At 47.3% G+C, this 15,763-nt stretch overlaps 1 protein-coding gene across 1 annotated transcript in view; it reads right to left on the reverse strand.

Moving 5' to 3' along the window:
- Positions 1 to 274: 274 nt before the first annotated feature.
- KANK4 (KN motif and ankyrin repeat domains 4) overlaps positions 275 to 15,763 on the reverse strand; it is a 108,965-nt gene continuing 93,476 nt past the window's right edge. The window contains 4 exon segments of the mRNA XM_078156677.1: positions 275 to 2,354; positions 3,521 to 3,721; positions 8,329 to 8,471; positions 14,589 to 14,808. Coding sequence (XP_078012803.1) covers positions 2,250 to 2,354; positions 3,521 to 3,721; positions 8,329 to 8,471; positions 14,589 to 14,808 — 669 coding nt within the window. The 3' untranslated portion in view covers positions 275 to 2,249.

Below are 15,763 nucleotides of genomic sequence, written 5' to 3' on the forward strand. Positions count from 1 at the left end.
TTTAATTGGAAAAAATAAGAGCCATATGGCAGCGGTGAATTCGGAAAGCAGAACACCCTGTGCTTGGAGTGGGTACCTTTATGCTGTGGCTTCCCGCCTTGTCTGAATTTGATGTTTCCATCTCAGCCCCACCCCCACGTAGGGTCTCATAAACCAGGGCCCCCAAACCATAGCCCTACTTGGCATGTTTTTCCACACTCAGAACTTTTTGGTGACTCAGTCCCAGGGCTGGTGCTGAGAAGTCCAGTCCTGCCCCAACATTCGAATCCAAGTATACTAAGTCAAGAGGACCTTTATTCAAGTCTCACTTATGACACATCCCTGCTGTGTGGCCCTGGGCAAGTCACTTAACTGCTCTCTGCCTCAGTTTCCTCATCTGTACAATGGATATGATTATAGTACCTACCTCCCAGGACCGTTGTGAGGATACAATGAGATGATATTTGTGAAGTGCACTGCAAACCTTAAAGTGCTAGTAAATGATATTATTATTATTATGTGTATATAAGTACATGTGTATATAAAACTTTTTGGTCTCCTCTCTACCCATGCAAATCAGCCGCTGCCCTGCCATTTATAACCTTGGAACGGCCAGGATTTGTCAGAACCAAGACCTCAGGAAAGGTCTTTCTAACCCTTAGGCCAGCTCTTACTGCTACACACACACACACACACACACAGAGTGAGAACCTTGAGGGAAGAAATCATGTTTCTGCCTTTCTTTGTATCCCTGGCACGCAGCCCAGTGCCTGGCACACAGTAAGGGCTTAATAAATGCTCGTTGATTGATTGAAACACACATATATGTGCATTCACATATACGTACAGGTGAGGGCATGATATTATCAGCGTAGGGAACTTTCACTAGGGAGTCTCTGTCCATTGATGCAGACTGACAACTTTTTACAGTCTTAGAAAGTTGCTTTGGGGCACCAAGAGGCAAAGAATCTGCCCAGGATTGTCTGGCCAGTGTGCATCAGAGGAAAGACTTAAAGACAGACCTTCTACCCTCCCAGGCTGGGTGCCACAGTGAGCCTTGCAATTCAGGAACATGCGTGTACTCTCTCTGCGTATACACGCACACACACGTACACACAGACGTACACAGAGGTATATTATAGGTACACACACACATACATATGGCATACTTGGATGGGTTGCTAGTTTTGGGAGTCAGGAGAAGTGGTTTAAATCCAGCCTTAGACACTTACTATCTATATGACCCTGGGCAAGTCAATTAACCCTGCTTACCTCAATTTCCTCATCTGTAAAATGAAAAGGGGGTCAGACTCTAAATCTATAATCCTATCTAAAATGGGGACATGTGTGTTTATCTGTACATGCACACATAGGGAACTTCTAGCTGTAAATCTATGGTTCCATTTATGATGGGAACCTATGTGCTTGTCTATACATGTATGTGCACACATTTGGTTGGGCCAGCAATTTATGGTTTTTTTGTTTGTTTGTTTGTTTTTGTTTTTTGCTAGGCAATGGGGTGAAATGACTTGCCCAGGGTCACACAGCTAGGAAGCATTATGTGTCTGAGGTTGCATTTGAACTCAGGTCCTCCTGACTCCAGGGCTGGTGCTCTATCCACTGCGCCACCTAGCTGCCAGCAATTTAACCAGTGGGAAGCACTCAATCCACCAACGCAGACCAACAGCTCAGCCATGACTTCTAGTCTCTGAAGGTTGTCTGGGACACCAAGAGGTAAGTGACTTCCCCAAGGTCATGGAATCCACATGGGTCAAAGGAAAGACTCGAACCCGAGTCTCCCTGTCTCCATGCAGTAATGCATTCTTCCCGTTCTTATCTAATTGGCTTAAAATAGCAAACGAAGGAGGAAAAAAAGACACGTTTCTTTCCATTTCATATAAAAAGTATTGCTTTGCTAATGTGCTCTTGTGGCTTGCCTTAGAGATCCTTTGTGCTAATAAGGGATACAGAGTAAATAGTAACGTGTTAAAAAAACAACAACAATAAACGAACTGAAGGGCCGGTGCCCTGTCAGTGTCCTGCAGCCCCTGCCCTCCATGGGCCAGGCTTTGTTAAGACTACGAAGCGCCCTATAAGCAGAATGATACATCAGGAATGGGGAGGCAGAGCTGACATAATTCTTCCCCTCCAGATGCTGGGGAAGGAGTCGCTCCATTACAGCTTGTTCCCCCCATCTCCCCCCACGGCTGGGATGGAGGAGTCCAACAACGATCCTTTTGTTCGGGGGCACCAGCTTCTCTCGGACTCTTCTACGGCCCAGCGTACTTGCCCTGCTCTGCGTGGGCCCACAGGAGTTCAGCAATTTCCCCGTGGGTGGGTGACGTCAGGGCCATGGACAAGGCCGTGTGGCCAGCCTAAGGGGGGAAAAATGAGCAATTCATTCCTTTCCCTGCTGACAGGTTATGCCCGGGAGTTGGGGCTGGGGTGGTTCTGGGCCGTGAGTCCCTCTTTCTTCCAGGGCTAGGAGGTCTGTATGCTGAGCTGGCCACGCAGCCCCACAGCACCTTCAGCAAAGCCACTTAGTCTTCCAGAATGAGAAGCAGTGTGGTGCAGTGAATAGGGCATGGGACTGGGAGGCAGGAAGACGGGGATCTAAATCTCAGACAATTTCCAGTCATTTGACCCAGGGCAAGGCACGGAACCTTGTGGGGCCAGGGCAGGGATACATGGCAGGGGAGGTCCCTTCTTTCTCTGACTCTGTGATTCCCAGGCTTCCAGCCCTGTCTTACCCTCCAGGAATAGGAGGCCAGTTCAGTGGCGCTGTGCTCACTGATCAACCCTCCCCAACAATCCCTTGACTTTAATGGGGGCCCCCCGGTTCCTGGTATAGTCCTTTGATGATAGCCAGTTGAGGGGCTGTTTCTGATTACAGGGCTGGCGGGGCTGCATCGTGTTAACACAGCCCCTTTTGTGTGGCTCCAGGGGAGAGCAGCCTCATATTTAGGAAAGGCGCCATTTCTTCCTGGCAGCAGCCCCCTCTCCGCCCCTCCCCAACATTTATTTTGGGATGGTCTGGGCCCTCTAATTATTTCCCTAGCAGTGCTGGGGCCAAGCCCATGTATTTGGGATCTACAGACAAACTAGGGAAGGGGGAAGGGATAAGGAAACCCTCTGGACCCCAGGGAGGTGTCACAAGAAATTAGGATTGTTAATAGCACAGAGGAAATTCAGATGTTACTTATTAGGATGCTACGAACAGGGAAGGACCCTGGCACCAGTAGCAACTCTCAATCCCTAGCTTACTTTACATCTGGGTGAAAAGAATAACAGGTTTGATTTGGGGGGGGGGGAGGAAGGCATGTCAAAGTGTGCAATGAACGCACACTCACATGGGCCACCTCTTAGGGGCCTTTGAGTCTAGACAGGTTGCCTTGGGTTCTATCTCCCTCCCAGGCTTAATCCAAGGGCCACTGCCAGCCACATGGGGGATTCCCAAGGAGTTCCCCATCCACCTCTTAGACTGACTAGTTATGAAAATGTCCTTAGTAAAGTCTCTAGATCACAGCCGGCACCCTCTCACCTTGTCGGTCAACGTGGCGTCACAGCCTGGATGAGTCAGGAGGAGTTTCACCATGTCCGTGTTGCCACGGCGAGCAGCCACCATGAGGGCCGTTGTCCCATCACTGTCCTGAAGGTTGACGTCGGCGCGACAGGTCAGCAGGGCCTTTACCATGTGCCCCCTATCATGGCTCACCCCCAGCATCAGCGCAGTCTGACCTCCCTGGGGAGAGTCACAGGACAACAATGAGCCACATTCCCATCATACAAGTAGAGCTGAGTGACTCGGAGGAGAATAGGAACGGCGCTCCCAGTGGATGGAGGCCATCTTAGAGATGGAAGAACCTCCGGTTGGGGGAGCCTACCGTCCCCAGTGCAGTCCCTCCTCCTTCCGGGGAAGGGAGGTTCTGATGGTCAGGAACTCTTTATTCTTTTAGCATGTTAGATTATTCTGGGGCTTCAGGATGAGAGCTATGAGCCTGCTGGAACCCAACACCAGTGAAGAAGTCTGAAGATCAGGAGTAAAACATGGCACCAGGGAAAGGTACCAGGGAGAAAAGAAGGCCTGAGAAAAAAGCAGCTATCCAGGCTGAGCATCACTGAAGAGTGCGTCTAATGGAGAATTTCCCAAAATCACACGAGTGTTTCCTCCCATCCCCAACCAGCCCCACACCAGGAACCACACGTGACCTCACAGGGTTGTTGTGGGGACCAAATGAGGCAACACATTGAAAGTGTTTTGCAGACCTTAAAGATACAGTATGTAAATGCTGGCCGTGTCATTATCTTTGCTGAATTGTTCTGTTTTGCTTTGCGTTCTCCTGTATTTCCTCTTGTCTGTTCCAAGGGATGGCTCTCTGAGTATGGGGGAAGGCTATATCCACAAGTGAAAGTAGGGATATTGAATACTGACATTGTTCTCAGCAGAGACCGAGCTTCCTGAGGGCAGGGAACATTCCACTTTTGTCATGCTATCACTTATTTAGCAGAGGGCCTGGCACATGGCAGCTACTTGTTAAATGCTTGCTGATTAGGTCAGATGGGTGGGGGGGGGCCCTGAAGGTACACTGGCCCTGGGTTTGGACTCAAAGGAGGGGTTTAGAATCCTAACTCAGACACTCACCCCCAGGGTGATCTTGGAGAGGTCTCAGTATTTGGAGAGTTTGGACTCCCCTCTAAGCCAGAACTATGAGAGACTCAGCTTCACTGAAAAGCTGTGTGGTCTTAAAGGACTCCAGGATTTAGAGCTAAATCAAGCCTTAGGAATCATTTTACAGATGAATAAATTGAAGACCAAAATGAATTGGCTCATCTGAGGTCTGGCACGAAGTAAATAATGGGAAGGATCATTTTTATTTATTATTTTTATTACTTTCTGGGAAGTAATCCCAGGAGAAACCAGAATTTGAACCCAGCTCCTCTGACTCAGATACTGTGTGACTTCCATTATAGCATGCACATCACCTCTTGAGAAATAGTGTCAAAGTTTCTCCTAACTCCAATGAACACACACACACGCATAGACACACAGGCACGCAAGCCTGCATGTACACAGAATCTCAGCCTTGGAAAGGACATAGGAGGCCACATAGTCCAAGAATCCTTTCTGCCACATTCCTGACAAGTGGACAGCCAACCTCTGCTCAAGGGTCTGCAGAGACAGCGGGCACACTGCAGCTTATTTCATTTAAGGATAACTCTGATCACTAGAAGCTTTTTCCTGAAATCATTCCTACATCTGCGTTGTTACAATATCCACATTTGTTACAATGTCCTCTGGGAAAAAGACTAATCCCTTTCTTAGCCAAGAGCCCTTCCAATACTTGATGACAATTATCATGTCCCCTGAGTCCACTCTTCTCCAGCCTAGTCATTCCCAGTTCCTTCGGCCAGCCTTCCCAGGGCACCTAAGCTGTGATGTCCAGAACCAAACCCAGTGACCTCCAGATGAGGTGTGCCCCAGGCAGATGGCAGCAGGCCTCTCACTCTCCCAGATTGCAGCCCACATCGGCGGATTTCTGATTCAGTATTTGTTCCAAGATCAGACAATGCAGCACCTGCTGCTACTGCTGAGGTCTAAGAGCACTCCTGGTGATCCTAGCTGTGATGTTTATTCCTTCACTGCCCTTGTAACACTGATAAATTTTTATTATAAGCTGAATCCTCACCTCAACCAATATAAGTGAATAAATTAATAAAATGACTGAATCTTAACTACATCTTGATAAAGGAAAACCTATTTTTAAAATAATATCACATTTTTTCCGCATCCTCTTCTGATAGCTTTTCCATTAGAATATTTTTAAAGCTTCTGTTACATTTCTCCAGCAGAATCAATTGCTTTTTATTTACTTTATAATTGTTTCTCTGTGTAGATATTGCTTTCCCTCACTAGAATGTAAGATCCTTGAGGGCAAGGATTTTTTCCACTTTTGTTCTTATCCCAACATCTAACAGAGTAAGCCTGAGATGAATGAGGCATAAGGTGCAACAGCTGCACATCTCCCTCTAAGTCCTCAAGTGTGGCCCTTTGACTAAATCCAAACTTCACAGAACAAATATGAAGTTTGGATTCAGTCAAAGGGCTGCACTTGAGGATCTAGAGGGCCACATGGGGCCTCGAGGCTGCAGGCTCCCCACCCCTGAACCTAACCTCTTAATTTTACAGTTGAGGACACTGTAGCCCAGACAGGGCCTTGAGCATACCAGGAGTAAAACAGTGGAGCCAGGACCCAAACACAGGTCCTTGGTGATAAAATCAAGCTAGCTGGCTTTTCGCTGTGCTAAAAAGGACTGTTTAGTACATAAAGATGCAGCTCTGGGAAGGCTCTCATACCAACATCACCACATCCTGGGTTTCTGGGTGAGGGGGATAGGGTATGAAGAGGGAGAAGTGTGGTAGCCGGGTCTATGGGGGTCTACCTGGTCCACCCCTCATCCCTGCCTGCACTGTGCCTACTCTGCACCTGGGACAGCTGCCCGTTCTCTCCCAGGCTCTGCCCTTCCCCCAAAGCCCATCCTTTTCTGTCCTTTCTTCCCCCTTTTGTTTTCTAAAAAACAAAGCTAGTGGGGCAGGTATATGGGGAACATGTCTGGCTGGCCCCAACTCTTTGTTTTTCTCCAAAAGGGGATTAATTAATTACTACTGTACTTGTCTATCACCTGCCAGGCTTGAAGGGTGTGGGCAATCTTGGCACTGCTTGGTGAAGGACCCTACCAGCATAGCACAGCTCAGCTGTAATGGGAACTCCTGGCCCTGGCAGTGTTGAGGGAGGGTGGGGCTGGCAAGGTAAGGACCACGGCCTCTTTAAAGGACCAATGCAGACACTCACTGCCCCTTCTAGACATGGGCTCTCAGCTCCCCAGAGATACTCACAACCGAGTATGTGTGCTCAAGTCTGTGTGTGTGTGTGTGTGTGTGTGTGTGTGTGTGGTGTGTGTGTGTGTATGTGTGTAATGAGGAATGACGGGCAACCTCCAGGTGTTTTACAAGGTCAGCCAAGTCTGCGAATGCCTCCTCGTGACTGGTACCAGTGGAATGTTCCAAAAATCAGCACCCAGCTGGAGCCTGCCCAGCCTCAGGTTGGGGCACAGATCAGGAGCTCCCTGACTTCTGCCCCAGCCTGTTTAGGATTCGGAGGGAAGCGAAAAGTTGCATTTTGGAAGGACGCCATTTGGGAGGCCATAAGTGGCACAGTTTCCTTTGGCATCAAGCTCTGACAGGGCCGGCAGTGAATTCCTCCTCCCGGGCAGGACCAGGATGAATCCTTGGAATTCACTTCAGGATACAAATGCCCCTAGACTGTCAATGAAGGCTGATTCCACATTCCTCCCCTTCATACTCCCTACATCCTAGTCTAGCGGTGCTACTAACTGTTCCCCAGACTCAGCCTGTCATCTCCAGACTCTGCTCATTTGCCCAGGTGGTCCTCAAGCTGAGAATGCCCTTTCTCCTCATCTCTCCCTTCAAAGACTAGCACAGATGTCGGCTTCTCTAGGATGTCATCTGGAGGACTGTGTTTTCCATTGTGGGTGCCATCACTGAGAAGGACATTGATTAGCCAGAGGAGGGCAACCAGAGTGGTGAAGAGGTGAGTGCTGGCCTCCTCTTCCCCTATCACAAACTCCCTTATAATAACCTTACTTCTCTGTGCACCCTCTATAGGTGAAGCAGGTTTTTTGGTTTTTGTATCTCCAGTGCTTTAGCATTTACTCCGATGGCCTCAGGGGATTAAAACCAAGAACAAGGAATGGGTGAAAACTTCAAGGAGGCAAGAGTGGGCTCCATGGCCTCCCAAGTGGGATGGGCTGGCTGCCTTGGGACATGGGAGGCTCTCCTCACCAAGAGTCTCCAGGCAGGGACCGGGATATGCGACAGCTGGGATCCTCAGTCACTGCTGTCCTTTCCAGCTCTAAAATTCTGCTTTGCCTTCCCCCATCCTCACAACCCCTGCATTCCCAACGGAAAGTTCCCTCTTCATTTTCAAGTTTTCCTATATGACACTGTCTGGTTTTCCTTTGTCCCATAATACCATTAGATTGTCAGCACCTTGAGGGCAGGGACTCTCTTTTGCTAGGTATACAAAAACCTAGTGTTTTAGCACAGGGCCTGGCATGTAGCAGGGGCTTAATAAATGTTTACTGTTTGATTGATACCTTCCCTTCCAGCATATGGGGCATCCTCCCCACCCCCAAGCCCCCTGAAGGCAGGAACTTCATGGTTTTTTAATCTTTGTACACTCAGGACTGAGCTTAGCACCTTGCACACAGTAGGCACTCAACCAATGTAGATTCAAGTAAAAGGAAGTGGCCTGGTGAGGCCTGGACTACCTGAGCAGCCTGTATATTCACATTTCCTTGTTTCAACAGTTTCCCAACCACATCCATGTCTTCGTCTGTCTCTGCCGAGGCCAGGGGAGTGATCATCACGGCTGTGTACCCAGCCTTGTTCTGGTGGTCCACGTCACACACACCTGCAGGAGGAGGGTCAAACCTTGGCAAAGCATTCCAGAGAGAGGAACCAGTGTGGGCAGACACCTGCACCCACCCCACCCTCGGGACTGGAAATTACCAAGGGGGCAACCTCAGCCCACATTTAAGGCCCTTGGCCATCTGGCTCCTACGTACCATCCCAAGCCAAGTTTAGATCATTCTTCTTCCTGCTCTCCCTATTCCAGGCAAACCAGCCTCCCAAGCTTCCTTCTCCTGCCTCCCCCAAGCCTGCTCACCTCTACCTCTTATAATCCCTAGATTTCTTCAAAGCTCAACTCTAGACTGGCAATGAAGGCTGATTCCATGTTCTTCCCCTTCATACTCCCTACATCCTAGTCTAACAGTGCTACTAACTGTTCCCCAGACTCAGCCTGTCATCTCCAGGCTCTGCTCATTTACCCAGGTGGTCCTCATGCTGAGAACGTCAGCTCTGGAGCTTAGCCCAGTCTCTGCCACATAGGAGGCATTTACTAAATGTTGATCAACTATTGATCCTTGCATTATTTCTTTACTCAGCCAAAATCCCTTTCCCCACCCCAGCAGAAGCCCATCCTAAAGGAGACCAAATGAATCAAATAATCCCCCCGAGTTTCAGGTCATAGGGTCCATGGATGGAAGGCGGCTCAAGCCCCGCTTTCTTTGGGCAATGGCCACCAGAAGGGTAGTGGCCACGATAGTATAACCCTTCTGCATTTATCTCCCCAGCAGTTAACATAGGCCTTGGCACACTATAAGCACTTACATAACTATTTTCATTCATTCGTTCATTCTCCTCACTCTAACTCTAGAGGAGTTAGGACATCATTAATTCCAAGATGGGAGTAGGAGCTTGGTAAGTGAACTGACCCCCTGACCTTAGTGGATGGTTCAGGTTGTGGGGCAGTGGGGCAGAGTCACAGGTCAGCTTCATCCAGAGGAGAGTGACCTCATACACCTGACTGGCTGGTGGGGGGCGGCACAGAAGTAAGATGGAAACATCTGCGTATCAGTGATAAAGCAACACAGTGCCGGAAGGGCCACACTGGACCTCCAACCAGGGAAGAAAATGAAAAGATAAGTGGAAGGCGGAGGATTGGCCCTCTGAGATCAAAGTCCTGTGACTGGGGGGAGAGAGGAGGAGGGGGACAGCAGAGATAAAGTGGAAATGAATTTTAAGGAGGCGAAAGAGATAATGACAATGCCCCAGGCAAAGGAAAATATGAAATTTGATGAAAAAGGAAGAGTCATTTAAATGGATGTTGGAACCGTTAAACATAACCCAGAGACCAGAGACTCCTGAAAGGAGCATTTACCCTGGAAAGTACAAACCTTGAGTTAGAAGGGAAAGCAGGAAAGGTTTTGGAAGCAAAAGAAAGAAATCTGCCTACAGAGAATGGGTTCCAGAAAGGAGAGGAAAACTCAGGCCAACATGGTGGTGGGAGGGAGCCTGGAGAAGTTACTGAGTAGATTTTATTTTAGGTTCAATAGCTCATGGATCCATTCATGACTTGAGGGGACACTCAGTGACTGAGGCAAGGCCGAAAATATCGACAGACGTCCCCCCTTAGAAACACTTGGAAAACCGCTAGATAAATCTCTTGGCACAACTCGCCAATTCTGGGCATCATCTTAAGTGTTCCCTGAACCTAGACTTGGAAGTAGCTCTCAGCAGTCAAGAATTACCCCCTTTAGAGACTCCCAACCACTGCCATTAAGCTCACCCTTCCAAATCACACCCCTCTAAACCTGGGATTAATGATGGGTGGGTGTGTGTGCATATGTGCGTGCATGCATGTCCACACTCCTCCCTATTTTTGGAATGTTTATTGTTGTTCAGTTGTTTTCAGTCATATCTTGACTCTTCCTGACCCTTTTTGGGGTTTTCTTGGCAAAGACACTGGAGTGGTTTGCACTTCCTTCTCTAGCTCATTTTACAGATGAGGAAACTAAGGCAAACAGAGCTAAGTGACTTGCCCAGGGTCACACAGCTAGTAAGTGACTGAAGCCAGATCTGAACTCAGGAAGATGAGTCTTCTTGACTCCAGGCCTGGCACTCTCTTCTGCAATACCTTCCTATCTTGATAAGCCATCATGTTGGCTCTGCTACCATTCTAGCTTTGTGACCTTGGGCAAATTATCCTGCTTCTCTGAGCCTCAGCTTCTATATCTGTAAAATGAAAGAGTGGAACTAAATAATTTCCAAAGTCCCGTGGATGCTCTGATCTCTGTGAAGGCCTTCTCCAGTCATCCCAGCCTCGGAGACTCTCTTCATCGGATCTCCTAGTCAATTTGGACCTCAGTATCTTCATAACCTCTAAGGTCCCTCCCAGCTCTAAATTCTAGCCTCTGCCGCTTGATCCCAGGATGCTCACACTTACTCTAGGGCTCTACAGCTAGAATATGTTAGGGATAACCGGGCCCAACCTTCTCATTTTATAGATAGGGAAGCTGAGGCACATTGTGGCTAGGAATTTGCCCTGCTTCCATCACACAGGCAATGAGGGGCAGGGAGGATTCAAACTCAGGTCCTTTGACTCCAGCTCTGGCACAGAGATGCCTGGGGATGATGACGGGTAGTAACAGAGTCTGGGGAAAGGGAAAGAAAAGAAGGCAGAGCTAGAGAAGAACACACAAGCAAACACAGGAGAGGAAGAAGAATCTAGAGGTATCTACCTTTATCTTACATTAAAAAGTGCAACTGATTAATCAATTAATACAATCAATTAATCAATCAATCAGCATTTAGTTAGTACTATGAGCCAGGCACTGTGCTATGCATCCCTGCCCTCAAGGAGCTAATATGCTCATGGAATAGACATTATGTAACTAGATAGTGTATAGCAAATACATACAGAGAAATGGAAAGTAATCTTACAAAGGAAGGGACTAGCATCTGTGAGGTTCAGGAAGGGCTTCCACAGAAGGCGGGGCTGGAGCTGAGCATGGAGGGCAGGCTGACATTCCGGGTACAGGGAACAGCTAATCCAAAGGCATCATGGAGTTGGAAGATGTGTGTGGAATGGCCAGTGAGCCAATAACTTGACTGTAGAGGCCATGGAGACAGGTCATATATAGACAGGAAAGGGATGGGTTGTGAAGGCTTTAAAAGCCAAAGAGAGGAGTTATATGGTATCCTGAAGATGACAGGAAATGACTGAAGTTTGTTGAGGAGGTGAGGTGAGATGGTCAGACCTGCAGCTCAGAAAAGTCACTCGGGCAGCTGTGTGGAGAGTGAAATGTAGAGGGAAGAGAGCTGAGGCTATAAGGCTACTGGGATAGTCTAGGTGAGAGGGGATGAGGGGCTATACTCCAGTGGTGGCTGTAGGAGTGAAGAGAAGGGCATGTATACGAGAGATGTTTGAGAGAGAGAAACAAGATTTGGCAACTGCCTGGATGCAGAGGGTGACTAAGTGAGGGGCGCAGAATAATGGAAATTGAGACCTTGGGTGATGGTGACAAGGATGGTTTCTTCCACTATAGAAAGACTGACAAATAACCCTCGTTTTCATCTTTCCTATGGGCTGGGGAATCATGCATACGATGCTGCTAAAAGCATGATGAAGAACAGGAAATTAGAGAAAAGATGATGACCCCATCCCCCTACCCTTCCTCCTACCATCAGTGAGCTAAGCCCAGATGAGGGGGAAAAGGGTTATGCCAGAGGATCCCATATTCAGGACCATTAAAGCAGCTGTGGGGACTGACACACCTCTTTGGGGCTAACTGCTTTTTAATCAAAGATTTCTGTTGTATAATATTGTAAATAACATGTAGAACTCTGCATTAAGTGATAACTAGGGCAAGGCAACTAGAGCTTTATCCAGGGTGCTAAAATTTAGAGGGTATAGTCTCCTAGAATGTTAAAAAGTTGAATTGAGGGTATACTTCATGCTGCTTGCCCTGGCTACAAAAATGACTATTTATGAACCTGCTTATGCATCCATCATTCCAGATTTCCTGGCTACAAGCCAAAAGCCTCGAGAAAGAATAAATAAATGCTGCCAATGTGAGCCTCAGCATCCTGTCTCTGTTACAAGGGCTATATCGTAGCAAAATAGTTCATACTTTCAAGGAATTTTCTTCTCACTTTCACTGTGATGAAAACCAGACTGTGCAGGCAGTATTGCTCATCTGGACTCTGAGACACAATTCTGCTCTTCCTTCCAAATAACATTTCTTGACATTTGTACCATTTCATGTTGTACGCCTTTCCTGGGGTCTGTGAGTAGTCACTGTCCCAAGTCTTCCTAACTGAAAGGCAGAACTCGGGGCTATCTATAATGTTTGAGAAAGGGGAGAAACAGAGCTTGCTTCTCCACCCAATCCCCTCCGCCACACACATTACAGAAAAAACAAGCCCACTCAGAGTAGAATTAATACTGAGTATGTAGTAGAAGTAGTAGTAGTAGCAGCAGCAGCGATGGTGTTAGGGGTGGGGAGAGTAAGGGAGGGAATGTGAAATCTCCAGATTAGAACTTATCATTTAACTGACTTCAGTTCCATCCTCCAGGTTCATGAGCACCTCCGAGAACAGGTGTTAACATGGAGGCAATCAGAAGTGAGGAACATAATCCTCTGGGATCCCTACCTTCTAGGCTGTACGGTGATTTTTTTTTTAAGGCAATTGGGGTTAAGTGACTTGCCCAGGGTCACACAGCTAGTAAGTGTCAAGTGTTTGGTCTGAGGCTGGATTTGAACTCAGATCCTCCTGACTTCAGGGCCAGTGCTCTTTCCACTGCACCACTTGGCTGCCCTTGTTCTGTGACAGTAAATGAACTATTTCTAACTGGATGGCTAATTTACATGAGTTTTTAAGACGTGAGAAAAAGCCTCAGATCTGAGGTCTCTTTTACATCTAGGAACACACCTTGCAGTTGTATGCATTTTTTTCTCCTGGGAGAGGATTTGGTAGAGCAGGAGGGACTTTGGGTGACTTAAATGACCCTTCTGGGTCAGTTGCCTTAGGCCAGTAGCAAGGGAAGGAAGATGGGAGGAGGAAGGGGAAAGGAGTCCCCTAACTGAACACGGCTGCTGACGGGCACTTCTGAGCAACAGCCTCCCTCCTCAGGCCATCGTTTCACATGATTAAAGGGACTGCTCCTGAAGCCCCCATCCACATAGGTCACAGCCCCTGCAGGCCTGCTAGTCAGTGAGAATTGCCATGCACAAAAGAACAGCATGAAGGGCCTCAAAATCACCTGGGACACATACTTTAGCTTCTGGGCTCAATAGTGGAGCCTGGAGCTGGCTGGGTTTTTTTATTTTCTTTTTAAATAAGAAATCCCCACATAATTTTTAAATGGCTGTTTAATGTGGATTCTTTATCTTCTTCAAGAAAAATCTGGGAGCAGCATATATGAGACCTGTACTGTTCTAGCCCAGCCAGTGTGCGTTTATGGAAAGAGTGACATATATGGAGTCAGGGGACTGGGGTTAACCTCAATATTCTCCTCTGTCAGATGGGGACAATAATACTCTGAAAGTACTTTTTGTGTGTTTTGTGTTTATTCATTCCTTGATAACTCCTTTAGGGAAGGGACCACTTTGGTTTTGCTTGGCATCATCATAAGTGTTAACTTATTAAATGAAAGGGATCATTATTATTATTATTTATATAAGGCATGATATATTCTTTTAAAAGCTCTGTGAAACCATTCATGTCCTCATCATGGGATACTCTGGTTAACTGAATATTCTGGTTAATGGAAAATGAGTATATCAACTGTACATGGAGGACCAGTTTTCAAGAATAGCTCACATTTCTAAAGCACTTCAGAGTTCACAATACACTTTTCTCATGACAACACTGTGAAGTAAAAAGTAGGAGTAATGCTATTTTTTAAACAGATGTGGAAACCAGGCTTAGAGAAATAAATTGACTTATTGACAGTCCCACAGCTGAGCCACTGTAAGAGTTGGGATTTGAACTCATCCCGATTCCCAGCCCAGAGCAGTCAGTTTTTAAAAAAACAGACACCCACCTCCACCCCTCCATTTGGATGCTATTGGGTGCTAATTGTTGGCAGGTCCTCTCACAGATAAGGCTACAGGAGGGAGGTCACGAGGGAGCCCTCTACATGGAAAGGAAAATGGCGGACAAGGCAGGGGAATGTCCTGACCTGTGTCGAGCAGCAGTTTAATGATGGGGAAGTTGGAGTGGGAAACACTGTAGTGGAGAGCTGTGTTCCCATTGTCGTCCGCCAAGTTGACAAGCAGCTTCAGAAGGTCGGGGTCACCGGGCTGGAACTCACTGAGATAGGCTGCAACGATCGAGGGGCTGGAGGATTTCCGGCTTGAGATGCGGAACCACTCTTGACTGACGGTATTTAAGCTTTGCCTCTGAAACACCAAGATGGTCTGATTACTGGCGCCCAGCTCCGATGACCCCTAGTGTCCTGGCTTGGGTGGGGGATTCTTTGGGTCTGAAGTCAAGTCTAACCTATTAGCTTTGCTGGGGGCCTGCCATTCTCACTAACTGTCTACTTTGAGAGGCACTTTCAAAAGTTTGACTTGTGCTTTGAAGCTAGGTAGAATAGGGGATAGAGCCTGGAATCAGGAAGACCTGAGTTCAAATCTGGCCTCAGACACTCACTTAGCTGTGTGATCTTAGGCAAGTCACTTAATTGCTGCCTGCCTCAGTTTCCTCATCTGTAAAATAGGAAAAATAAGGGCACCTACCTCCCAGCATTGTTACGAGGATAAATTAGATAATAATGTACATAGTAGGTGCTGAATAAATGCTATTCTTATTGTTAGGCTCAAAGGATTTAAAGCTAGTATCTCAGAATCATTAAATCCAAAACCCTTATGTGACAATGTCAATCTGAAAATGAGGGCACTGGACTCACTGGATTTGGAGTCAAATCCCAGCCTTGCTACTTACTACTGGTGTGATCCTGAACTTAACACTTAAACTCTTGGGGCTTCAGTTTCTACTCCTGTAAAATCAGGCAGGTTGAGGCAGCTTCCGAGGTCCCTGCTAGCTTTAAATATATGATCCTCTGCCTGATTCATTAACGCTCCCCCCTTCCCATCTTAGCCTTAATATTTAAACAATCATATTGAATAATTTTCCCACAGTCACCCAGCTGGCAAGTGGGCTTGACTTCAATCCCATGGCAAAATTCTAGCGCTGGTCACTAAAATGATGGTTAGCGAGTGGCCAGACAAATTAGGGTAGTCTGGTCAAATCCACGTGATGGAATACTGTGGTGCTGTATGAAATGATGAAAAGGATGGTTTCAGAGAAACCTAGGAAGACTTGGATGAACTGATGCAAAGTGAAATGAACACA

This window comes from Phascolarctos cinereus, unplaced genomic scaffold (genome assembly GCF_003287225.1).
Source record: "Phascolarctos cinereus isolate Bilbo 61053 unplaced genomic scaffold, phaCin_HiC Scaffold_5;HRSCAF=322, whole genome shotgun sequence".
Lineage (NCBI taxonomy): Eukaryota > Metazoa > Chordata > Mammalia > Diprotodontia > Phascolarctidae > Phascolarctos > Phascolarctos cinereus.